This window comes from Rana temporaria, chromosome 1, assembly GCF_905171775.1.
Source record: "Rana temporaria chromosome 1, aRanTem1.1, whole genome shotgun sequence".
Classification (NCBI taxonomy): domain Eukaryota; kingdom Metazoa; phylum Chordata; class Amphibia; order Anura; family Ranidae; genus Rana; species Rana temporaria.
In genome coordinates, this window is record NC_053489.1 from 272433883 (window position 1) to 272458326 (window position 24444).

The following is a 24444-nucleotide window of genomic DNA, read 5'->3' on the forward strand; positions in this document are numbered from 1 at the left end:
GCCACAGGAGAAACCACACACATACTTTGTAAAGTTTCAAAGAAGATACAGCTACACGGTGCCAGGATATTTCAGCCAGTCGGCAGCACCGTGAATTAAATGGGCCAGGATGCGTCCTCCAATTGAGTCCCCAATTTCTCGTCTTCTTCCCGCAGGCAATACAGCACAGGACCATCCCTGGACAAGTAGGCCCCAGAAACTCCTGGGCCTACTCTCAGTAGCGGAGCCTCGAGCCAGCAGACCCTGAGGCCAAAAGACTGTTAACACATCCCTGAGGCCAGGAGGGCCATCAGGTCAGGACTGGAAGACCCCGCCAGAACGATGTCTGTCCCTTAAGTACCCCCTCCCAGAATGCACAGCGGCAGAGACCATGCCCACTGGGCTGCTTCTGGGCAAAGAGGCACTCAATACACCCAACTCACTGCATTTCCAACCTTGACTCCTGGTGACAGCGACACCCACAATCAAGTGGAAAATGTGCAGCGCAGCTGAACTGGAACAGAAACCAATAATTTGGCATAATCATTCTGAGCTAAACTACAGCTCAGACAACTTAAATTTACAGTTGTACTGGCTTATCAGCAGCCCTAGGTCCCTAGGTTCTCTGTGATACAAGGGGTTGGTCCTAGTATATGGGGAACTAGCCACTAATAAGGGGCCAAGCATAACACCCCTTCACTGCCAGAGTATCTTTGCTTTGCCATATCACCCATTTCCTGGCTGGTTGGCTGCTTAAGCAAGTGACACAAATATGATAGTCATTAGCAACGGCACTCTACCTTCCCCTGGACAAAATTCTGCTTGTTAAACTCTATACTGTATCTTCTCTAACATCAGTCCCATTGTTGTAAGCCTTGTTCTTTTCATAAGCTGTGCATTCACTCCTTTAGTGATTTCAGACCAGGCAGTTTAGATGAACAAATACAGAATTTTTGCTGAAGTAGGAGACAAGGATTTCTTCCACACACTTTCCCATACAAAGTTCTCCAGTGCTCGATATAAACAAACTGTACATTAGGCAGATAGCAAAGTCCATAAAAGCAATCCTTTCAAGGCAAGAGTCAATTTAAGCAGTAATCCACAAGAGGTAGCAGCAACCCCTTAAAGTCCACGAACCAGTAAATATACTCACAAGTAGAGCTGCACAATTAATCCTATAAAATCGCAATCTCGATTCAACTCCCTCACGATCTTAATTTGGCATTTACACAATTCTTTGTAAACAGTGCAGAGCTATTCTCTGCCCACTCGCAGCTGTCCAAAAACATTTTTTATCAACATTGCTCAGTGCTGAGCAATAACTATAAACAATGTAACATTTGGTTCTTTTTGATCAGGGATCTACAAACTACAGCCCTCCAGCTGTTGCAAAACTACATTTCTTATAAAGCATTGTAAAACTCTGACATTCACAGACATGACTAGGCACGGTGGGAATTGTTCCTGAACAACTGATGGGCTATAGTTTGGAGACGCCTGTTTTAGATCCAAGGGAAGAACTTCAGTCTGTAAATGAAGGCAGTTTAAAGAGGAACTGCAATCTGCTCACATAATTTGTAATAAAAACATCTTTGCCATTCTGAAGCTTCCCTCCAACCACTTTGCATATTATTTTCTATATACTGTGATTCTGTACTGGCCAAATAGGCTGCAGAAATCTCCCTCCACTGAGTCTGGCTGCAGCCATTTTAACTATGGGTAGCTGAAGCTGCTGCCTGTTCACTTCCTGGATATACACAGACACAGAGGCACACCTCCAGCTCTGCAGTTCTCATTGACCCTCTTTTGATTCCCCCCCCTTCCTGGAAAACTCTCACGAGTGGGAGAGAGAGCTGTGCATGATATCATAAGCCTGGGCTTTTTACCAGACAAGAAAAAGACAGTGGGCTGTATAAGGTATTTACTGTCAGAAAGAAAAATGTTTTACTATCCAAAGTTAAAACAACAAGGGCAGAAGATTTAATAGATGGAAAGATTAAATAAATTACTGAAGTTCCACTTTAACCACTTAAAGACTCCTTTCACACTTATACGACTTGTCTCACGATTTTGGACTGCAAAATCGTATGACAAGTCATTCTCCATTATTTTCAATGACTAACATTCATACTGGCACGACTTTAAGTTGTGCCTACTTCAGAGTAGTTCTTGCACTACTTTGGTCCGATTTTGATGGCACTTACACAGGCATTCATTGAAATCGCGGCCGCGAATCGCGGCAAAATCGCGGTAAAATCACGCAACTTTGAAGTCGTATAAGTGTGAAAGGGGGCTTAGCCTTTTTCTGACATTTGTTGCTTACAAGTTAAAATCATTATTTTTGCAAGGAAATTACTTAGAACCACCAAACATTATATATGTGTTTTAGCAGAGACCCTAGAGAATAAAATGGCGGTCGTTGCAATATTTTATGTCACACTGTATTTGTGCAGCGGTCTTTCAAATGCAATTTTTGGTGGAAAAAATACACTTTAATTAATTTTAAAAAACTAAACAGCAAAGTTAGCCCAATTTTTTGTATAATGTGAAAGATGATGTTACGCCTAGAATCGTGATCTTTATTCTAAGCAAAAGCATTGTGATTCAAATTTTTTCCAAAATCGTGCAGCCCTACAAGGCAGTAAGTCCATAAGTGTCTGCAGGTTTCAGACCCCACTGGAAACCCTAAGTGCCGGTTCACACTACAGCAACTTGGGATTCGACGTGTGTCTCCCCAAGTCACGCGACATGAGAAATTCCATTGAAGTGAATGAGAGCTGTCTTAATGTACACTACTGAAGTCGCTCCGATTTCAGAAAAGGTTTCTGTACTACTTCAAGGCGACTTCTAGGCAACTTTTAGGCAACTTGTACCCATTGATTTCAATGGAAGTTGCCTCCAAAGTCGGATCACTGTCTTAACTGAAGCAACTTTACAGGAAAATAAAATTGTTTACTCAGGCAAACCCCTCCCTCCCACAGAGCTGATTATTCTGTGATTGGCCACTGGCAAAGTCGCCTGTCCTGGAGGCAACTTTAAGTCACATTGTAAGTTGCTCCAAGTCGCGCTGAAGTTGCGCTGAAGTTGCCTTGCAAAGTCGTGCTGTAAGTCGGGTTGCCCCTGTGTGAACCGGCACTAACTGTACTCCCATCACCCCCTCAAGGGGGTGATCCACTCCGACAGAGTAATAGCTGCATTTTGGCAGGCTTTCCACAACAGTTTCTAGGGCACTTAGTAAACCCTATTTATATGGAATGACCTGCAGAGGGCTACTGAAAAAGAGAAGGAAAACCTGGCCAGCAGTGTCAACTCTTCCTTCTCAAACACCAGCTCAGCAGGTCAATCTGGGGACACAGTGCAGTTATAAGACATGGTAACAATTTGCACCTGATTGACTTCCCTAACCACTTGCTTACTGGGCACATTTACTGCGATCAGTGCTATAAATAAATCCAAGGGACACGGCCAACACGGCTCGGGAGCGCCAAAAGGGGCGGACGTCAATTGACGTCCACTTGGATTTTCAGGTCCGCGCTGTAGCCGTCATTCGGCTATAGCGTGGGCCCCAGGCAGTTAACTTGAGGTCATGAACACAGCAAGAAAAAAAATCATAAAGCCTAGGTTCAGACTAGTGCGATGTAGGAACCAGCGTGATTACAGCGCCAGTTCCCGCATCGCATCTCTCCTGCAGGCAGTTGGCACTGCCCTCTGCGAACTGCTGCGGATGTCAATACATTGTTAATGACAGCCCCCAGAATGGTTCACAGATCACAGTGCGAACTGTGAATTCGTACAGGAATCAGATCGCATAGGTGAGAACACCCATGTGATCCGATTCCAGTGCAGGGAAAAAACAGCCCCTGCACAACTGTATGGCTGAACACGCATTGCTCAGACATCGCATGTGATCTGCACCTGCGTTGCGGGTTCAAATCACATGCGATGTCTAAAATCGCACTAGTCTGAATCTAGGCTAACTCAGAACCCTCTTGTAAGCACCTGCTTATATACCTAACACTCAGAATTTTCCCATGCAGACATATTTGATAAAAATTGCAAAGAGTAATTTACATTTGTGTGTGCACGTCCTGGGTAGAGCAGCCTATTCGTTTTAATGGGCTGCCCTACCTGCGAGAAACGTGGGGAAAGAAGTCCCTGACTCTTTTTAGAAGGCACCATGCGGTTTAGCAAGCCTGAAATTGCATGGAGTTGCCATTAGGAATTAATGGTATCCCGACACGTCTGCAGGTTGCGAACGTGCAGAGATGTGAGCTTATGCCTCTGAGGCTGATAATGTTTATAAAAGCTAGTAGTTAATTACAAAATGTGCTAATCCTATATTCACGCCTTCACTGATTAGTGAATCTGGATAACCATTAACAATATTCACAATGTTTTTGCGCCTGGCTAAAGTCAAGCTTTCTCATGTTCTAGAGCCAAGTAGCAAACATGACACAGATCACCCTGCTAATTCTATAGTAAATGTGCCTGTATTCAATACGAATACTCCAAGCTTCTTGTAAAATAGCAAATTGCAGCCTAGAACTGCTAAATGTTATTCAGTCCCTTTATATAAAACATTATTCAATTCAGGAACAACATCTACCAACACACTATTTGTTTGGCTGTCATGTTAACTCTGCTGTGCTGGGGTGTTCTTCCAGCCCCGATGCTGCAGGTGGCAGCAGTGGAGTCAAGGTTTGGATGCTCTTCCCAGCAGCCAATCATGGGGGTTTGTCCTCGCTGTGCATGCTGGGGAGGGGTATTTATGGGGCAGACGCCATTGGTTCTGGGTCTTCTTCATCCAGTGTGGCACCCACCCTAAGGGTGGCCACATCACGGCGCCCCGGCGTTATGGCCTACCTGGCCGGGGCGTGCGTGCCAATGCGGTGTTCCTGGGCCATGCTGAACCGGAGCATCTAAACAGCGACGGGGACCCAGTGAGTGACTGGGTTCCCACTTTTGAAGATCCCAAGCTGTACTGCTGTTTGGTGGGGAGTCGGTCTGAGGAGTGCCATTGAGAGGCTGGTGGTCCAAAGGGGCCTTGATGAACCACCGGGGATCAAGGTAGCCGGACACCGAGGGATTGATCACCTGTCAGTCGGTACCTGGGCGGCAAGTTGAAGGAGATCCAGACATAACTCAATTAAGGAGGCATATTTCCAGTAATTCAACCCAGAGGGGACCTGTGGCAGAGGTATCTTCTGAGGCTCATTGAGGAGGGTCTGTGGCAGAGACTTCATCCTACAATTGTCCGAGTGATACTCCGGCTGCCAGGTCAGTGAGAGAGGCCTGTGCGGGTACACTAAACCCATTCCGGCGGGAGTGGTGAAGAGAAGTGTTACGTTTGGGAGCAGGACTGTTTTCTATCATTACGCCTGAATCTGCTATTCTCCTATCTTCTTCAGCTTTACTTTCCTCACCACAAATTTTACTGTTTTTTAACCGGCTGGGTAATAAAGAGCACAGCAAAGAGCACCTGTCTGGACATTCCTTTACTTCTACTACATGCAATACGCATCATTCACCCCTAGGAATTTCAGAGGAGCCACGAGGTAACACGCCACCCAAAAATCCAGCAGCTCCAATGGGGGTAATGCTACATAAGGAACAAAGTGTGGCCTGTGTGGACAGGTGGCTGTGGGAAAGGAAGAAAAGCAAGGTATACATCATACACCCTACACCCTAAACTAGCTAAAAAAAACTGCTCTATAAAAGGTCATACCGTGGAGGTCGGCAACCAGTTGAATCGTGATCCACCAATCGGTTGTGGGTAGGTGACGGGTAGACCACAACCCAGCATTGGGACAGGAGGGGAAGCATTTACTTGTACCAATCCCTCACTGTGTTCATTCATAACTTAAGCATAGTAAACTGCTGCTTAGCACAGAGAACTTCCCATTCCTTTACTATACAGTACAGCTGGGGCTGCAGAGAAAGGGGCTTGAGAATGTCTGAACTCAGTCCTTTCTCTGTCTCAAAAGTGAGACATCATGGGTCTGTTTAGACTCCTGATATTTAATCAAAGCTCCCCAATGGGGCTTCTTATTTTTTTTTAAATTAAAACTGTAAAAAAAGAAATATTAAAAATAAAAACATTCTGACACCGATCTCTGCCCTACTGACAAAGTCCCCTGCCCTACTAACACCATCTACTGCCCTACTGACACCAACCTTTGCCCTACTAACATCATCCACTACCCTACTGACACCAACCTCTGCCCTGCTGACACTGTCCACTGCTCTACTGAATTATACTGTCTTTTAAGGCAGTGTAAGTTTATAGTAAGTTTTCCTTACTATTTAGTTAGACCTTGCTAGTTCATTTAAAAAAAAAAAATAAGGCTGACAAACTCCAGTGACCTTTGATCTCTTTCACGTTGTTCATGTAGATCTCCACCTCTCAAGGGTTGCTTACTCCTGATCTACAAATATTTTATTTTATTTGGACATTTTACATGGACTTTCTTTGTGTAGCGAGGTCACGGGCCCCTTGAGGTCTAATGGTGACCTCCAGGGTTATGGACAAGCTGACATCCTTCTGTGTAGAGTGGGTTAAAAGGCATGGTGGGTGTAATGTAATGTAGATTGATGGGCGCCAGACACTTCTTGAATACAAAGAGATTTATTGTCTCTTGAACAGAACTGTGGGAGAAAGGGTTGGAACCAGGACACCCTTAAGTAGATGCAATGTCAATTGGTAGACTCTGAAACTTCTATAGGTAGACATTCATGCAGGGAAAGGCATCCAGCTAGACACCACTGCATGAGTTGCAACAATCTTGAAACAGAACTGTTACTTCTGGTTGGACTGCAAGCTGCAATCCCAACCCTACGCTGCTTTCTTGATTCTGGATAGGCCCTCAGACAGCCTAGCAGCCAGATGTCCTCGGTATAACCCTCTGGTCTCTGGCCTAGCAGCCTGGGGCAAAACAACACACGTCCACCCAGACAGCCATCCAGGTGGCACAGAACCCCGATCACCTGACTTCACCCAAATAAATAGGCTCTCCCAGCAGGCCAAGCAACCCAAAAACATCCCTGACCATTGGCTGAGACACCCCATTCATTCCTAATCTGCCCTTGCAATGCCCTTGTCTTATCCAATGCCACCAGATACCCGGTCATCTAGTGACAAAAGAGAGAAGCGCAGCAATTCCAGAATTAGGGTGAAATCAATTGACCTCCTATCAATTGGCCAAGGCAACTATCAATGGCCAGATACATTTAATAGCCACCCTGCCTAAACATCATAGTGCTACATCTGTTATGCTGAAATTCAGCTTTAATTTGACAAAGGTATACGAAAAGTATACATGCATACTTCATGCAATGTAAAATCATCCATCGATGGTGCAAATTAGTATTTAGTAAAACCGAGCTGACATATTTCTACTGTCTGCAGCAAAGCAGGGAGTGTGAAGAGCAGGCAATTGAAATTAATATCTATTTTACTTTTTTTTTGCAGACTGTCTTAATTAAACCTACATAACCAGCAATACCTTACACAGTGTGGCCATAGTTCAACAATGGCTGCTTATTGCATGCCAATTAACACACAAGGAAGAGAAAACTATTTTTTATTTTTAACAAAGTTACTTTTGTTTCAAATTGTTATACATAACATTGTGGTGTTGTGTCTTGTCCAGTCCTGTAATTCTGTAATGAAAATTTGTCCAGGGCTCGCCTCAGGGTAACCTTTAATTACATATCAAAAAAAAACAAAAAGCAGTTGTAGAAATATAGGAGCTGTGGAAACCTACAGTAATCACCATAATTCAAAATAATTTTCTACAAAAAAATATTGTTTTTGATAGGGTTAAAAATGTCCAGATAATATTTACAATTTAAAGACAACTTATCCTGAGGCCTCGTACACACGGCCGAGGAACTCGACGTGCCAAACACATCGAGTTCCTCGGCCAGTTCAGCACTGAAGCCGCCGAGGAGCTCGGCGGGGCGAGAGCTCCCATAGAACAACGAGGAAATAGAGAACATGTTCTCTATTTCCTCGCCGAGCTCCTCGTCGGCTTCCTCGGCCGAAAGTGTACACACGGCCGGGTTTCTCGGCAGAATTCAGCCAGAAACTCGGTCGGAAGCTGAATTCTGCCGAGGAAACTGGTCGTGTGTAAGAGGCCTAAGATAAACATGGAGGCTGCCATGACTATTTAGCAAAAGCTAGGAGCCTGACTGTTCTTAAATGTCTGTAACACTTCTGTGCATGCTAGCAGAGGAACGGCTAACCAGAACATTCCCTTCATCACACACTTTTTAAGGAGCTCTACTGAAGGAGGCAACAGTAACGTATGTAGACATGAATTTTACAGTGCCCCTGTGCCCAAGCTAAGAATGTCAAATGATTTACATAATCTCAACAAGCAGTAAAAGAGTATTACAAGCCATTCTTGCCTCTCCAGCTGCTTATAGGCCTCATACACACTGTCCAATTTATACATATTAAGATGCATGTCTTCTGGCAGTGTCTTAGGGACTGAAAGCATAGGGACAGAAAGCATACGAGGGTCAAGCTGCTTCTGCATTCCCGATCATGCTTCTACTTTTCTATTGCGATGTTTCCCTTGGTGGATGCCAACCAAGTTTTTTAACCATTGATATTGGTGCTTATTACATTTTAGGTGATTTTATGTTTTTTTTGCACCTCAGCCACCACGGGGAGGAAAATTTACAATGACAATTTGTGAAGGCCCACATTAGCCTGTTTAAATTGTAGGAGATGAGGCATTTGGAGACTTAATATACAGTGCTTCCGGAAAGTATTCACAGCACTTCACTTTTTCCATGTTTTGTTATGTTACAGCCTTATTCCAAAATAGATTCAATTAATTATTTTCCCTAAAAGTCTACAAACAATACCGCATAATGACAATGTAATAGAAGTTTGTTTGAAATCTTTACAAAGCTTTTCAAAATAAAAAATGAAAAAAATCACATGTACATAAGTACAGTATTTACAGCCTTTGCTCTATACTTTGGTGAAGCTCCTTGGGCACCAATTACAGCCTCAAGTCTTTCTTAATATAATGCTACAAGCTTGGCACACCTATTTTTGAGCAGTTTTCTCCCATTCTTCTTTGCAGGACCTCTTAGGCCTCGTACACACGACAGAGTTTCTCGGCAGAATTCAGTGAGAAACTCGGTCAGAGCCGGATTCTGCCGAGAAACTCTGTCGTGTGTACACTTTCAGCCCGATGGAGCCGCCGAGGAACTCGTCGAGAAAATAGAGAACATGTTCTCTATTTTCTCGTTGTTCTATGGGAGAACTCGGCCCGCCGAGCTCCTCGGCGGCTTCAGGGCTGAACTCGCCGTGTTTGGCACGTCGAGTTCCTCGGCCGTGTGTACAAGGCCTCAAGCTCCATCAGGTTGGATGGGAAACGTTGGTATGCTATTTTCAGATCTCTACAGAGATGGTCAATCAGGTTCAAGTCTGGGCTTAGGGTTGTTGTCCTGTTGGAAGATAAACCAATCTGAGGTCCAAAGTGCTGTGGAGTAGGTTTTCATCAAGGATTTCTCTGTACATTGCTGCGTTCATCTTTCCCTTGATCTTGACAAGTCTCCCAGTTCCTGCCACTGAAAAACATCCACATAGCATGATGCTGCCCCCACCATGCTTAACATGTAGGGATGGTATTGGCCAGATGATGAGCGTTGCCTGGTTTTCGTCCAAACCCGAGAATTTTGTTTCTTATGGTCTGAGAGTCTTTTGGGTGCCTTTTGGAAAACTCCAGGTGGGCTGTTATGTGCCTTTTACTAAGGAGTGGCTTCCATCTAGCCACTCTACCATACAGGCCTGCTTGGTGGAATGCTGCAGAGATGGTTGTTCTTCTGGAAGGTTCTCCTCTCTCCACAGAGAAATGCTGGAGCTCTGTCAGAGTGACTATCAGGTTTTTGGTCACCTTCCTGACTAAGGCCCTTCTCCCCCGATTGCTCTGTTTGGCCAGGCAGCCGGGTCTAAGAAGAGTCCTGATGATTCCAAACGTTTCCATTTACAGATGATGGAGGCCACTGTGCTCAATGGGACCTTCAATGCTGCAAAAAAAATTCTGTACCCATCCCCAGATCGATCCTGTCTTGGAGGTCAACAGACTATTTCTTCGACTTCATAGCTTGTTTTGTGCTCTAACAAGCACTGTTAACTGCGAGACCTTATATAGACAGGTGTGTGCCTTTCCAAATCATGCCACAGGATTTAAAGTCCCGAACTTCCTGCCTTACAGCCAACGAGCCTTTAAGCCAATCCGGCGGACTGTAAGACAATTTTCCTTAACGAGGTTACCAGGCCTATCCCAAGACATCAGCTTGCCTTGCTTGTCTATTCCAGGGCAGGTCCTCCCCTGGTTTCCTTCGCTAAGAAGCTTCCTCCACTTGGATGGACAGCTTGGGATCCCCTGCAGAACCATAGGCCCCAGCCAGCATAGCTGGGCCTACTTGATAGGAACACAGTCTCAGACCAGCGTGGTCCCGAGACTGAAATCACGCACACCCACCTCGCGCCAGGAGGGCCATGAGGTGAAGGACCCCAGAAAACGGCATCTGCCCCTTAAGTACCCCTTCCCAGCATGCACAGCGGGGCACCACTCCCACTGGGCTGCTGCCAAGAAGGGTCACTTAACACACCATGGTTCGCCCAAGTTCCAACACGGGTCTGAAGTGGTAACGCCACCTACAGGTGACAAGGGAAAAGTTCTACCGAGCAATACCACAGCCAGAACAGAGGCAAATTTAAATACAATTAACAGAGTCTGAGCCCAACTATGGCTTAGACGCCCCCTAAATTTACAATAGCGCCCGACTCTTTGGGAGACCAGTGCTACATTGATATTTGTTCTTCAAAGTAAATCATTTTACAGTTCGACAATACAGATAGATGTTGAAAATTTTTTGTTGGCTGCTTGTGTACTACACAATTTAATAAAGCAAAAGGAACTTACGTTGGCTTAAGATATTGATATATATTCTGATCAGAGTGCTCATTCATACATTTGCGTCCACAACACAATGCTTTGAATATTCACAGTGCTTTTGCTAATATATTTACTTCTTTTTATGGTTTTGTGTACTGGCAAAGCAATTGCATGTAATATACAGGCATACATTGGAGCAGTTGCCCATAGCAAACAATCCGCTTCCAGCTTTAATTGGCAAATCCCAGATTGCCAATATGTAAAGTTTATATGTTGCCTGTGGACATTTCATCTTGATAGTGTCCTTTGAATGTCATCTCATTCCTGTCATTTGTTTGAAATATATTATAATGTTTTATTTCAAAATGTATGCAAGATTGTATAAATACAATTACAATAGTGCTCATAGTGCCATTTATGTACACAGTGCTTCGCTTTGTACTCATTCACATCATAGAATGCATGAAGGTAAATAAACCTTCATGCCCCGTACACACGGCCGGGATTTCCGACGGGAAAAAGTCCATAATTGTTTTTATATATGGAAGCAGTATACTGTATTTACAGGCTTAAACATTGTGGCAATTCCTCCTATACCTAGAGGTGAGGTGTGTATTTGTAACGTGGGAGTAAAAAGTTATGAGTGTTGTGATTCCACTGTAGGTTGCGGTTGCTGATTTAATTGATATTTGTAGCTATGACTGACTTATGAATTACTGACTCAGAGTGATTATGAATAGTGGCATGATTATCACTGTGTAGTCATACATATTTCATAATTTTGTAATGAGCCCACCATATGGGTACACATAAGGTCATAAAAGAACAACTTTTAACATCAAGTATAATCACAATTATTGTTGTAATGCTGCAGTCCTTTTACATTAATCTAGACTTGTCACATGATTGCCTGTAACCTCCTTCTCTAAAAACTACAGAATATTGTGATCAGGACAAGGGAACATACTTGCCTTCATTTTCAATGTGCACACAAACAGCTACTGTATAATGCTCTTTTGGAGCAGTTGTAGTTTCAAATGTCTGGGCTTCTAGATTAAGGTGACCAGATTTTTTAAATAAAAACCGGGGACATTTTTTTTATTGCCAAATGGTACAAAAAAGGCAAGAATTCCAGTACTACTCACCCCCCCCCCCCCCCCCCTACATGAACAGTGTAGATCGGTCCATTATAACCCATCAGAGCAGGGATCTCCCGAGCACCAGGTACTGTTTCTGACACCCAGCCGCTCCTTTGTATCCCCTGCCAAGAGCTTCTCCAATAGCCGCCGTACGCTCTGCACCGCCCCTCCCCTCCACCGTTCTCACACACACACACGGGCCGCCCGTACCAGAGGGATCATGGGGGACAGGCTGGACCACAACAGTCCCTGTGCCGGGGTTGGGGGGCACAGTAATAATTTTGCACCCCCCCTTAATGTTGCACTCTGGGATGTCTGGTCACCCTATTCTAGATGGCACCCAACATTTCTTTGCCGAGCACAGGCTTGGGGCCAGTTGTCAAGAAACAGGGAAGTGGGGCTAGGGCCAAGTGCACCCCAAATGGACCAACACATTGAAAACATAAAAGTAGCATAGTGTTCCATGTAGGATTCAGTGTCCGAAAACCAGATTTAAAAGACAAGAGTCAAACTCACAGTGCCCCATACAACGGAGCAGTGTGCAGCCACAAATACCGGTTAGGTTATTTGTGGCTTCTTTGAAGATGCCCATTTGGGGAAAACGCATCAGTGGAGCTGATTAGGTGACATCTTTGTGTGTGCATGCCGCCGGGATTCGAGGCTGTGCTCAGTCAGATCCTGATTGTGTTGTATATGCTGTCAAGTTCCTGCTGATCTGTAAGTGCAATACCTTTTTTATTAAATTGTTCAAAACTTTAGCTGCACTATGAAGCTTCTCCTCTTTCTATTTCCTAACTGGTATTTGTGGCTGTAAACTGCTCTGCTCTGTAAGGCACTGTAAGTTTTATCCATATTGGAAGGATGGCATGCTGAGTGGGATGGAGGAGATATTTCTTATATCTACTGTATAAGCACTGTGAGACCTCTTTTGCTGAAACCAGTATATCTGGTAAGCTGCCTTGCATGACTAGTCTTATCCCAGTGTGGGACTATTAGAGCGAATTTTCCATACCGAGAACAGTGGCATTGTGGGTGCATGGGCGTAGCCCCCCTTATCCTTGCCGCCGCCTCCCTATCCATGCGCATGGCCCCTTTCAGGAAGCCAGACACATGGACTTGGGGTGTTTTTTTAATCACCTGATTAGAGCCAGAGGCTCTAATAGGCTTCAAAAAAGGGTGGGCTCTGGGCACAGATAGTGCGCCCTGATCCCACCCAATTGTGTGACCATAGTGAATGAATTTTCACTATTTTCGCACCACAGTGCCTCCCCGCCAATCAGGAGGCAGGAAAGTGAGACCTGCTTCCCGATTGGCTTTGGCGGAAGAGGAGACACAGAGTGAAGGAAGCAAGAGGAGCAGACTCCTCCACCGCTGCTGCTGCCTGCTGCCCACTGAATGAGACACAGCAGGAGGAGAGGACACCACAGCCCGGTACGTGCCGGACCTCCCACGGGGGGGGGGGGGGTGCTGTCAATGTGTCTTGCAAGCCCTGAGCAGTGGGTGGTTTGGTACTATTAGTGTGTCCTGCAAGCCGGGGGAGGGGGGGTTGGCTGGTATCCTGTGAGCCCCAAGGTGTGGGGTGCAATTGGTGTGCCTCGATCTCTCTTTGGGTTGGGGGAGGGATGTCAGTGTGTCCTGAGAGCCCCAAGCGAGCGGGTGCTATCAGGGTGTCCCACAAGCCGGTTGTGGGCCTGCTATAAGTGTGCTGGTGTCCTGCTGTTATCGTGTCCTCCACCAGTGTGGGGGTTCTGACAGTGTGCTGCAAGATCAGTATATATGTGATGCTGCTCTATATTCCCTTTATGTGATTCTGATCTATATACTATTTATGTGATGCTGATCTACATATCCTTTATGTGATTCTGATCTATATACCCTTTCTTTGATGCTGCTGATTTATATACCCTTTATGTGAAGCTGCTGATCTATATAGCCTTTATGTGAAGCTTCTGATCAATATACTCTATCTGTGATGCTGATCTATATATCGTATCTGTAATGCTGGCCTGATCTGTGAGGCTGAGTTGTATACTCTGTCCTGTGATGCTGAGCTGTATACTCCTGACACTATATGGGTGGAAGCAAGTGGAATACAGGGGACAGAGTATAAGGGGTGGGGTTTTTTGTGAAGTGGGAGGGGTCAAATAGGAAGGGCGGGGTCTGGCGCCCCCCCTATCCTAAAACATCACCAGCCGCCACTGACCGAGAAGCACTGTTTCACTGAGTTTGTTGGAATTGGAACTTTTTTCAGACTATTTCACAAATGATCCACACTTTTTGTTGTTTTGCATCTGAACTTTTCCTGGACTTCAAAATGTTTATGATGGGTTATTTATTTATCTATGCACAAGTGGTTTCATTTTATAATTTTATTTATGTATACGATAAGTACATTTTTTTCATCAATAAGGTCATTGCATACACGTAATCACACATATTTGCTGATTGTCCTAGTGTATGAAATTTAAAGGGGTAAGTGCACTTGTTGTTTATTTATATTATTGATTAAGTCTGGTGTTCAGACTTGAAAAGGTGCTGCTGCAATTATTGGGCAGAGTGGGGGGGGGGGGGGGTCTTTTGTTTTTTTACTTCTAAAAGACAAGTAAGTTCAGTCGCTGTAGATCTGAGGGGAAGCTCTAAAATTAGGGGAAGCTCTGCTGATTTTATCATCCAATCGTGTGCAAGCAAAAATGCTGTTTTTTTTTATGTGGCGCTACCCCCGAAGGAGCCGCTAAATGATTTGGGACCGGCCTACTAAGTTACCCTCACAGTGTCTACGGGTGTAACGGTGAGAATAGCAACAGTGAGTGGAGGTCCAGACATCCAATAAAGAGTTTTCAATGCTTTATTGTCCAGGCCAAACATGGCCAACATCAACATACATTAGGAAGGTCAAGGTTGATGAAGGAAGAAATAGAACCATGCGGTATCAGCATAGGCGTGCGCACATAGGATGTAAGGTGTGCCTGGGCACACCCTAATCACCCTGTACTATGCAGATTCCCCCTGCTGCCTGGCTGCAGAGAAAGGGACTGGGGAATCTCTGTGCTCAGTCCCTTTCTCTGCCTCAAAAGTTAGACATCAGGGGTCTGTTTAGACCACTGATATTTAACCAAAGGCCCAAAACAGGGCTCCTAAAAAAACTAATATTAAAAAAAAAAAAAATAATAAAAATAAAATTGTAAAATAATAATAATAATAATACAAATAAAGATAAACTACTGACGCCGATCTCTGCCCTGCTGACAAAGCCCTACTGACTTGCCCACTGCCATATATGGTATATTACACACACATGTGTGTTTGAGCTTTGGTGTGCACACCCTAATGCAATAGGCTGCGCACACCTATGGGTATCAGGCCCAGATATAGAACTGAGCAATACTCTGCTCTGCAGTAAACCGAATATATACACGTTGCGACTCTGCTCGGACTGAGTAAAGTGCCCCCGGACAGACCCCTATAACAGGCCTGGCAGCCGGAGCGTCACTCTGAATAATACTGGGAGGAACAGGTCTCTCACACAGACCTGTCTCTAGGGCCCCTGCCACAGGCCAATTTCAATAGAGGACTTAAGTAAATAAGGACAGAGCGTCCTCCCATTAGACTTATTTTGCAAATGGTCCCCGGATGACAGTAAGCATACCTGTCAGTGGTCCGGACACCCGATCCCAAACTAGGATCCTTTTAATAGGCCTCGGAACCCAGTGGAGCTGTGGGGTCCCTTCTCTCATCAGGAAGAGGTTCGCTGAAAAGTTCAGCTCTGGTGGGCCACGCCGGCGGGGTCCATGGATGCGCGTACCCTGAAGGTGGGTACCGCACCTGGAACGGGGACCCCGCGGAAAGTTTTCGACACATGACCTCTCTCACAGATATACCCTCCCCCAGCATGCCCCGCGAGGGAAAACATCCTCTAATTGGCTGCTGGGAGAAGATCTGTTCTGCCAGAACCCTTCTAGCGCCAGCTGCCGGCCAGGGGTGGCACTGCACTCCCTGACCACAGTCTGACCCAGTGGAACTTCCAGAATGACAGAGGTCATCAAATTTAGGCAAACATTGAATGGGAGCAAGGTAACTCTCCCGTTCCCCACTAAATTAAAGCGTAGTGCCCATGCTGAAAGCAAGGGGGCGCTACATTTATTTTTTCTTGCATGTCCCCCTCAAATCTACAGCAACTGCACTTGAAAGTGCACTTGTAGTGAAAAGTGGACTTGACTTTCATAAATAACCCCTTTTGTGTCATTAGGCTCCAGGCCATTCAGAAAATAGGTAAAGCTTTAGGCCAGGTTAACATGATTGACGTGTAATACACACATGTTAAAGTGGAACTTTCACTCTCCCAATCACTATTTTTAATCCTTATGTTGCTAACATTAGTAAATAGATCGGAAAGTATATCAGAATTACGTGTTTTAAACTTCTTTTGTATTTTTTTGTATTTTTGTATTTCTTAGGTTACTTGGTTTCCATCTTATTATTGATATCTGTGTCCCTCTTTGGTAGAAGCCACTGAGTAAGAGGAGTTTAGAAGGTGTACAAGCATGACAGAGGTTCTAACACTTTGCCATTCTGAAAGTCCACATCAACCTCTAAAACTATAAATTAGAAAAACTTTTGCTGGACATTCAAATTCTAGAACTATTAGGGAATTTAAGATCTAAGGGCCAGATTCACAAAGAACTGCGGCGGCGTAACGTATCGTAGATACGTTACACCACCGCAAGTTTTCATCGCAAGTGCCTGATTCACCAAGCACCAAGCCTCCGGCGTAAGCCCGCGCAATTCAAAGGGGCGTGTGACATTTAAATTAGGCGCGCTGCCGCGCCGGACCTACTGCGCATGCTCTGTTTTGACAATCCCGCCGTGCTTTGCGCGAAGTGATGTCATTTTTTCGAACGGCGAGGTGCGTAGCGTACTTTCATATTCCCGGACATCTTACGCAAGAAGAAAACATTTTTTAATTTCGACGCGGGAACGACGGCCATACTTTATACAGCACATACGTGTGCTGTGTAAAGTTAGGGCAGGTCAAACGACGACTAAAATTGCGACGGGAAACTAGACTAGCGACGATGTACCGAACGCGAAAATCCGTTGTGGATCGCCGTAACTGCTAATTTGCATACCCGACGATGGAATACGACGCAAACTCCACCCAGCGGCGCCCGCGGTATTGCATCCTAAGATCCGACAGTGTAAAACAATTACACCTGTCGGATCTTATGGATATCTATGCGTAACTGGTTCTATGAATCAGTCGCATAGATACTCTGAGAGATACGACGGAGTATCTGAGATACTCCGTCGTATCTCCGCTGTGAATCTGGCCCTAAATTCCTTTAAAGACTCGGCTACAGCTTATCATTGTGTTTAAATATTTTTTTACAAATGGTTAATAGTACACATAACCTGTTTTTCTTATTATTAGAATGATGATTCTGAATACATGGGCACACCTAACAATAATGATTTCCAAGACAGGAAGCGTTCGAATAAAGACTCTATCATTATTGGTCAGGTAAGATAATCCAATAGTTTGAGTATGTGTAGGAATACTAAGGTATTTTTTTTTTTTTTTTTTTTAAGTAGAACTTTTGAATGCTATATTTAAAGGGGTTGTAAAGGAAAAAAATGTTTCCCTAAATAGCTTCCTTTACCTTAGTGCAGTCCTCCTTCACTTTTCTCATCCTTCCATTTTGCTTTTAAAAGTCCTTTTTTCTTCTGAGAAATTCTCACTTCCTGTTCTTCTGTCTGTAACTCCACACAGTAATGCAAGGCTTTCTCCCTGGTGTGGAGAAAGCCTCTTGTGGGGGGAGGGGGCGAGCAGGAGTGTCAGGATAATCTCTACTTTGCAGATAGAGAAAGGAGCTGTGTGTTAGTGGGCGTCCTGAGACTCCTGTTTGCCCCAAGAGGCTTTCTCCACACCAGGGAGAAAGTGTCATATAACTGTGTTTAGTTGCAGACAGAAGAACAGGAAGTGAGGATTTCTCAGAAGAAATAAGGACATTTAAAAGCAAAATGAAAGATGAGGTAAGTGAAGGAGGACTGCACTAAGGTAAAGGAAGCTATTTAGGGAAACCATCTTTTACCTTTACAACCCCTTTAATCAGCAACAATCACATGTATTTCTGATTACAATCATCATTATTAAAATATTTTTTTTGTATGCCATTTTGCTTTTTGTACCACCATTTTGTACCAAATAAAAAAGTTTGTAAACAAAAAAATTTAGCATGATTCAAAGGTACCCAGAAAAGTTTTGTGGCAGAACATTTACTGTATATGAATTCGCTACACATTTTGATTGCTGACATTGACTTCTGCACAAATGAGCTTCAGAGATAAATATTGGGCAGTCAATTACATAGTTAGAACATGCTCGTGTGGCAGCATTGACACTGCAGCCTTTAGTCCTATGAAAGCATCCCCCAAGTCAACTACACACATATACAAATACCCAATGTTCAAGGTTTATGTTAAAGTAGACTTAAAAGGGTTGTAAAGGTTTGTTTTTTATTTTCTAAATAGGTTTCTTTAAGCTAATGCATTGTTGGTTCACTTACCTTTTCCTTCCATTTCCCTTCTAAATGATGTTTTTTTTCTTTGTCTGAATTTCTCACTTCCTGTTTCTCCTCAGTAAACTTGCCCCCATCATCCGAGCTGTTCTGGCTGGGGGTTAGTCAGCCAGAAGAGCTTACTGAGGAGGAACAGGAATTGAGAAATTCAGACAAAGAAAAAAACATTTAGAAGAGAAATTGAAGGAAAAGGTAAGTGAACCAATAATTCATTAGCCTAACCACTTAAGGACTGCCGCACGCCGATGTACGTTGGCAGAATGGCACGTGGGCAAAAGGGTGTACAGGTACGTCCCCTTTAAGATCCCAGCCGTGGGTCACGCACAACGGCGGCGGTGCTCTTGCGACCCGGTCCTGAGCTCCATGACCGCACCCGTGGGACCCATGGACCCGATCGCCGCCGGTGTCCCGCAATCGGGTCACAGAGCTGAAGAACAGGGAGAGGTAAGTGTAAACAAACCTTTCCCTGTTCTTCCCCTTTAATAAAAGATGGCTTGTTTTTTTAAACCACCATTACAGTGAACACTAAGTAGATTCAGTAATTATCTCATGTGTGGGAAGGAAGTAACTTTCCTCCTTGATCATAATTTGTTTAATTACAACTTAGGTGGGTTGAAATGTAAATCTAGTTGCATCATTATAGTAGTATGTATTTATGCAGTCTTTGTGAAAAATGACTTCAAAGTAAATACCGAATAAGTGGATCTAAAATATAACACATGCAAACTAGAAATACAGGGCCAGATTCACAGAAGAGATACGATAGCGTTTCTCTGAAACACCGTCGTATTCTACGTGAATCTGGCCCTATGATCCTTAACATAATACAGCCAGCTTGAGATAACAATATGGAGACATTTTTGTGATGACTTTCTTTTCCTTAATATTTGAAATGGTTATTAGCGTATTTAGAATGTCTTTTATTGATTCTTTATCACTTTTTTGCATCTTCCATTTAGCTAGGAGACAGTTCAATACCCCGGGCTAAATATGATGATGCAGACGAAAAAAAGAGGTAAACTATTTATTTACCAAATATAACTACAATAGCCAAAGACCTAAGTAAAATACACTGCCTCGATGTATTAGCAATTGAAAAGCACTTCTTGGGCCAGATTCACAAAGAGATACGACGGTGTATCTACAGATACACCATCGTATCTCTGACTTACACTGGTCCTATCTATGCGCCTGATTCATAGAATCAGTTACGCATAGATAGGGCTAGATCCGACAGTGTTACAATGTGTTACACTGTCGGATCTTTTTTTCAATTAAAAAATGGCGCCGGGGGCGTTCCCGCTGATTTACGATAAATAATAGGGTTGTCCCGATACCACTTTTTTAGGACTGAGTACAAGTACCGATACTTTTTTTCAAGTAGTCGCCGATACCGAATACCGATACTTTTTTTTAAATGTGTCCCCAAATGCAGCCATTGTCCCCCCCATATACAGCCATTGTCCCCCCACATATATGCAGCCATTGTCTCCCCCATATCCAGCCATTGTCCCCCCACATATATGCAGCCATTGTCTCCCCCATATCCAGCCATTGTCTCCCATATACAGCCATTGTCCCCCCCATATACAGCCATTGTCCCCCCCATATACAGCCATTGTCCCCCATATGCAGCCATCGTCTCCCCCATATACAGCCATTGTCTCCCATATGCAGCCATTGTCTCCCCCATATCCAGCCATTGTCTCCCATATACAGCCATTGTCTCCCATATGCAGACATTGTCCCCCATATACAGCCATCGTCTCCCCCATATGCAGACATTGTCCCCCATATGCAGCCATTGTCCCCCATATGCAGCCATTGTCCCCCCCATATACAGCCATTGTCTCCCATATGCAGCCACCGTCTCCCCCATATACAGCCATTGTCCCCCATATGCAGACAGTGTCCCCCCCATATACAGCCATTGTCTCCCATATGCAGCCACCGTCTCCCCCATATACAGCCATTGTCCCCCATATACAGCCATTGTCTCCCATATACAGCCATTGTCCCCCATATACAGCCATTGTCCCCCATATGCAGACATTGTCCCCCATATACAGCCATTGTCCCCCATATGCAGACAGTGTCCCCCCCATATACAGCCATTGTCTCCCATATGCAGCCACCGTCTCCCCCATATACAGCCATTGTCCCCATATACAGCCATTGTCTCCCATATACAGCCATTGTCCCCCATATGCAGACATTGTCCCCCATATACAGCCATTGTCCCCCATATGCAGACAGTGTCCCCCCCATATACAGCCATCGTCTCCCCCATATACAGCCATTGTCCCCCATATGCAGACATTGTCCCCCATATACAGCCATTGTCCCCCATATGCAGACAGTGTCCCCCCCATATACAGCCATTGTCTCCCATATGCAGCCATCGTCTCCCATATGCAGACATCGTCCCCCATATGCAGCCATCGTCCCCCATATGCAGCCATCGTCCCCCATATGCAGCCATCGTCTCCCCCATATCCAGCGATGTCCCCCTTACCTGTGTCTCGCTGCCGCCGAGCGCCGACTGGTAATACGCGCGGGAACATAACAGCTAAAGCTGTAATGATTCGCGCTATGTATAGACACTCCCCCTTGCTCGGGATTGGACAGTTCACCCGAGCAAGGGGGAGTGTCTATGCGCGATGCGAATCATTACAGCTATTCAAAGCTGTAATGTTCCCGCGCGTATTACACAGTCGGCGGCAGCGGGGATGGTGGCGGATCGCGGCGGATTGCGGCTTCGGTGGCGGCGGTCGGCGGCTATCGGCGGCGGCGGCGGCGGGAGGCGACGGGGGTGGCAAGTATTCTATTTGTGTATCGGGGCGGGGTATCGGCGTCTGAGTACCGCCGAAAAAACTCGGAATCGGTCCCGATACCGATACTAGTATCGGTATCGGGACAACCCTAATAAATAATATGTAAATCAGCGAAATACGCAAATTCACGAACGTACGCGGACCCGTCGCAGTGTTCTTACGTCGTTTCCGTAGCGGTTTTCCGTCGTATACTTACCCCTTCTTTTATCAGGCGCAGCCAATGTTAAGTATAGCCGGCGTTCCTGCGTCGAATTTGAATTTTGCTACGTCGTTTGCGTACGCCGATTCACGAACACGCGCGTCGCAAGTCCCGCTTACGTCGCAACCACTGACGTCCTAGTGACGTCAGTGGGAGCAATGCACGCCGGGAAATTCCCCGGACGACGCATGCGCATTTAGATCGGCGCGGGAACGCTCCTGATTTAAATAGTACACTCCCCTAGCCGCGGAATTTGAATTCCGCCGGGGGATTTAGGATCCGCCATCGCAAGTTTGGAGGTAAGTTGTTTGTGAATTAGCCACTTGCCTCCTAAACTTGCGGGAGCGGATCTTAATTCACGTAGATCGAGCGGATCTATAAATCCGCTGAGCTACGTGAATCTGGCCCCTAGAGTTCAAGTGACAATACCTAGGCATGAGAAAGGCATATTAGAAGAATTTTGTTGTCAGTCTACTGCTGACAGGAGGAAAGCATTCCTCATACTCCCACCCTCCAGTGATCACTAATATTAGGACTATTGGCACATTGTAACTTTCATGCAGTTCTCAAGATGAAAGGCTGCAGCAGGAGACTGCGGAATTGCACACCAAAATAATTTTACAGAAACCTGCATTTATATGATTATGTCTTCCTTTGGCAAGTATCCTCGACTGGGAAATAAATCTGGAGCCTAAGCAAATATAGTGCCATCCTACTGGAGAGAAAGAATAATGAGCTCTTTAAGGAGCAAATACAATTATACTTATGGATTCATTAGCACATCCCTTAACATGAAAAAATAGATTGGAGGCTAGGTCTATTTAAAAAAAATATTTGGATTCTATGGTTAAAATACTTATTTTTCAGACTGACTGCAAAGATTATTTTTTGAGACTCAGGCCTCGTACACACGACCGAGGAACTCGTCGTAAATCAAACATTGTTTTCCTCGACGAGTTCCTTGTCAGGCTTGTCGAGAATCTTGACAAGCTTTCTTTGCGTACACACTGTCAAGACCAAATCTCCTCGTTCTCAAACGTGGTGACGTACAACACGTACGACGGCACTATAAAGGGGAAGTTCGATTCCACTGGCACAACCCTTGGGGCTGCTTTTGCTAATTTCATGTTATTGCGTGCTAAGTAAAAGTTTGGTAAGAGACGATTTGCACTTTTCAGTCTGTTACAGCGTGACGAATGTGCTATCTCCATTACAAACGCTACTTTTACCGAAGGTGCGCTCCCGTCTCATACTTTATTCTGAGCATGCGCGGGTTTCTAAGTATACACACGAATGTGTTTCTCGTCGAAAACCAGCCCGAGGAAATTGAGACTCCCGACAAAGAAAAAGAGAACTTGTTCTCTTTTTTTCTCATTGAGTTCCTCAACAGTTTTCTCGATGAAAAACATACACACGACCGTTTTCCTCGGGAAAAAAATCTCTGCCACCAAGTTTCTTGATGGATTCTGTCGAGAAAAACGGTCGTGTGTACGAGGCCTCAGGCAGAAAATGTGCTCTTTTTTTAAAACATTCCATTTGTTTCTAAGTCATGTGCTATCAATATTCGTGTAACTTTGTATCAAGTAAGTAGAAAAATAGTAGATACTCCCCTACACACGACCGTTTTCCTCGGGAAAAAAATCTCTGCCACCAAGTTTCTTGATGGATTCTGTCGAGAAAAACGGTCGTGTGTACGAGGCCTCAGGCAGAAAATGTGCTCTTTTTTTAAAACATTCCATTTGTTTCTAAGTCATGTGCTATCAATATTCGTGTAACTTTGTATCAAGTAAGTAGAAAAATAGTAGATACTCCCCTGCAAGCTTCGCTTCCCACACCTCCACCAATGAAAGGAGTTGGTTTCCTGTAGTTGTCAGCCACTACAGTAGACTCCACAACTGCTCCAAAAGAACAAAGGGGAACTGCTCACTGTATTGAAAGCCTCAAATCTGTTTATAAACCGATCCAATAAGTAGACCAGCCCATCCAAGGTATAAAAATATCTTAACAAATTTAATTTAATAAAGAGCTTACTAATAAGCGCATTAGGGTCTTTTGTACCTTGGGTGGACTGGTCTGTTTGTTGGATCAAATAATAAACAGATTTGAGGCTTCCAATACAGTAAGTGGTTCCTCTGATCAGTTGCATTAAATAGGTTGGTATAGTGATAATAATTTTCTGTGCAACCATTACATAGCGCAGTGGCCTAAAAACGTTAGGATGCAATCTTTGTGTTGTCACAATTCAACTGCCTACAATCAGGTGGGCACGTTTCTTCTTAGGCCCCATACTCACGACCAAACATGTTTGCTGAAACTGGCCCGCGGACCAGTTTCAGCATACATGTTTGGTCGTGTGTAGTTACGAGCGTACAGAATTTCACCGTACATTTGCCCGCCGGGCCGTTTTCCAGCAGACATTTATTTCCAAACTTGTTTTAAAACCGTCCGCTCAAATCCTGTCCGAACGTACATGTTTGGTGGTGAGTACACAAAACCAACGTACAAAAACCCCGCGCATGCTCAGACTAAATGAGGCCACGGGAGCGCTCGTTCAGGTAAAACTCACGTTTCTTTGGGATATGGCACATTCGTCAATAGAAAGATTAATTCTAGCAATAGAACACTGAAGCAAAACACACAATAACCAATGCTTGATGCCGTCGTTTTATTCATTCTTCTCTTGCTATAACTAATCAGTTATTTAGCTCATGTTATTTCAACTGAGTTGTTCCATACTGAAAAGTGACATTTGTTAGCTGTGATGTAGTAAGATTTTTGCAAACTTTTATTGGCCCG

At 44.6% G+C, this 24444-nt stretch overlaps 1 protein-coding gene across 1 annotated transcript in view; it reads left to right on the plus strand.

Moving 5' to 3' along the window:
- Positions 1-24444, plus strand: part of SLC28A3 (solute carrier family 28 member 3) — a 106442-nt gene that overhangs the window by 4995 nt on the left and 77003 nt on the right. The window contains exons 2-3 of the mRNA XM_040355523.1: positions 17469-17558; positions 19575-19630. Coding sequence (XP_040211457.1) covers positions 17469-17558; positions 19575-19630 — 146 coding nt within the window. The remainder of the gene's footprint in view (positions 1-17468; positions 17559-19574; positions 19631-24444) is intronic.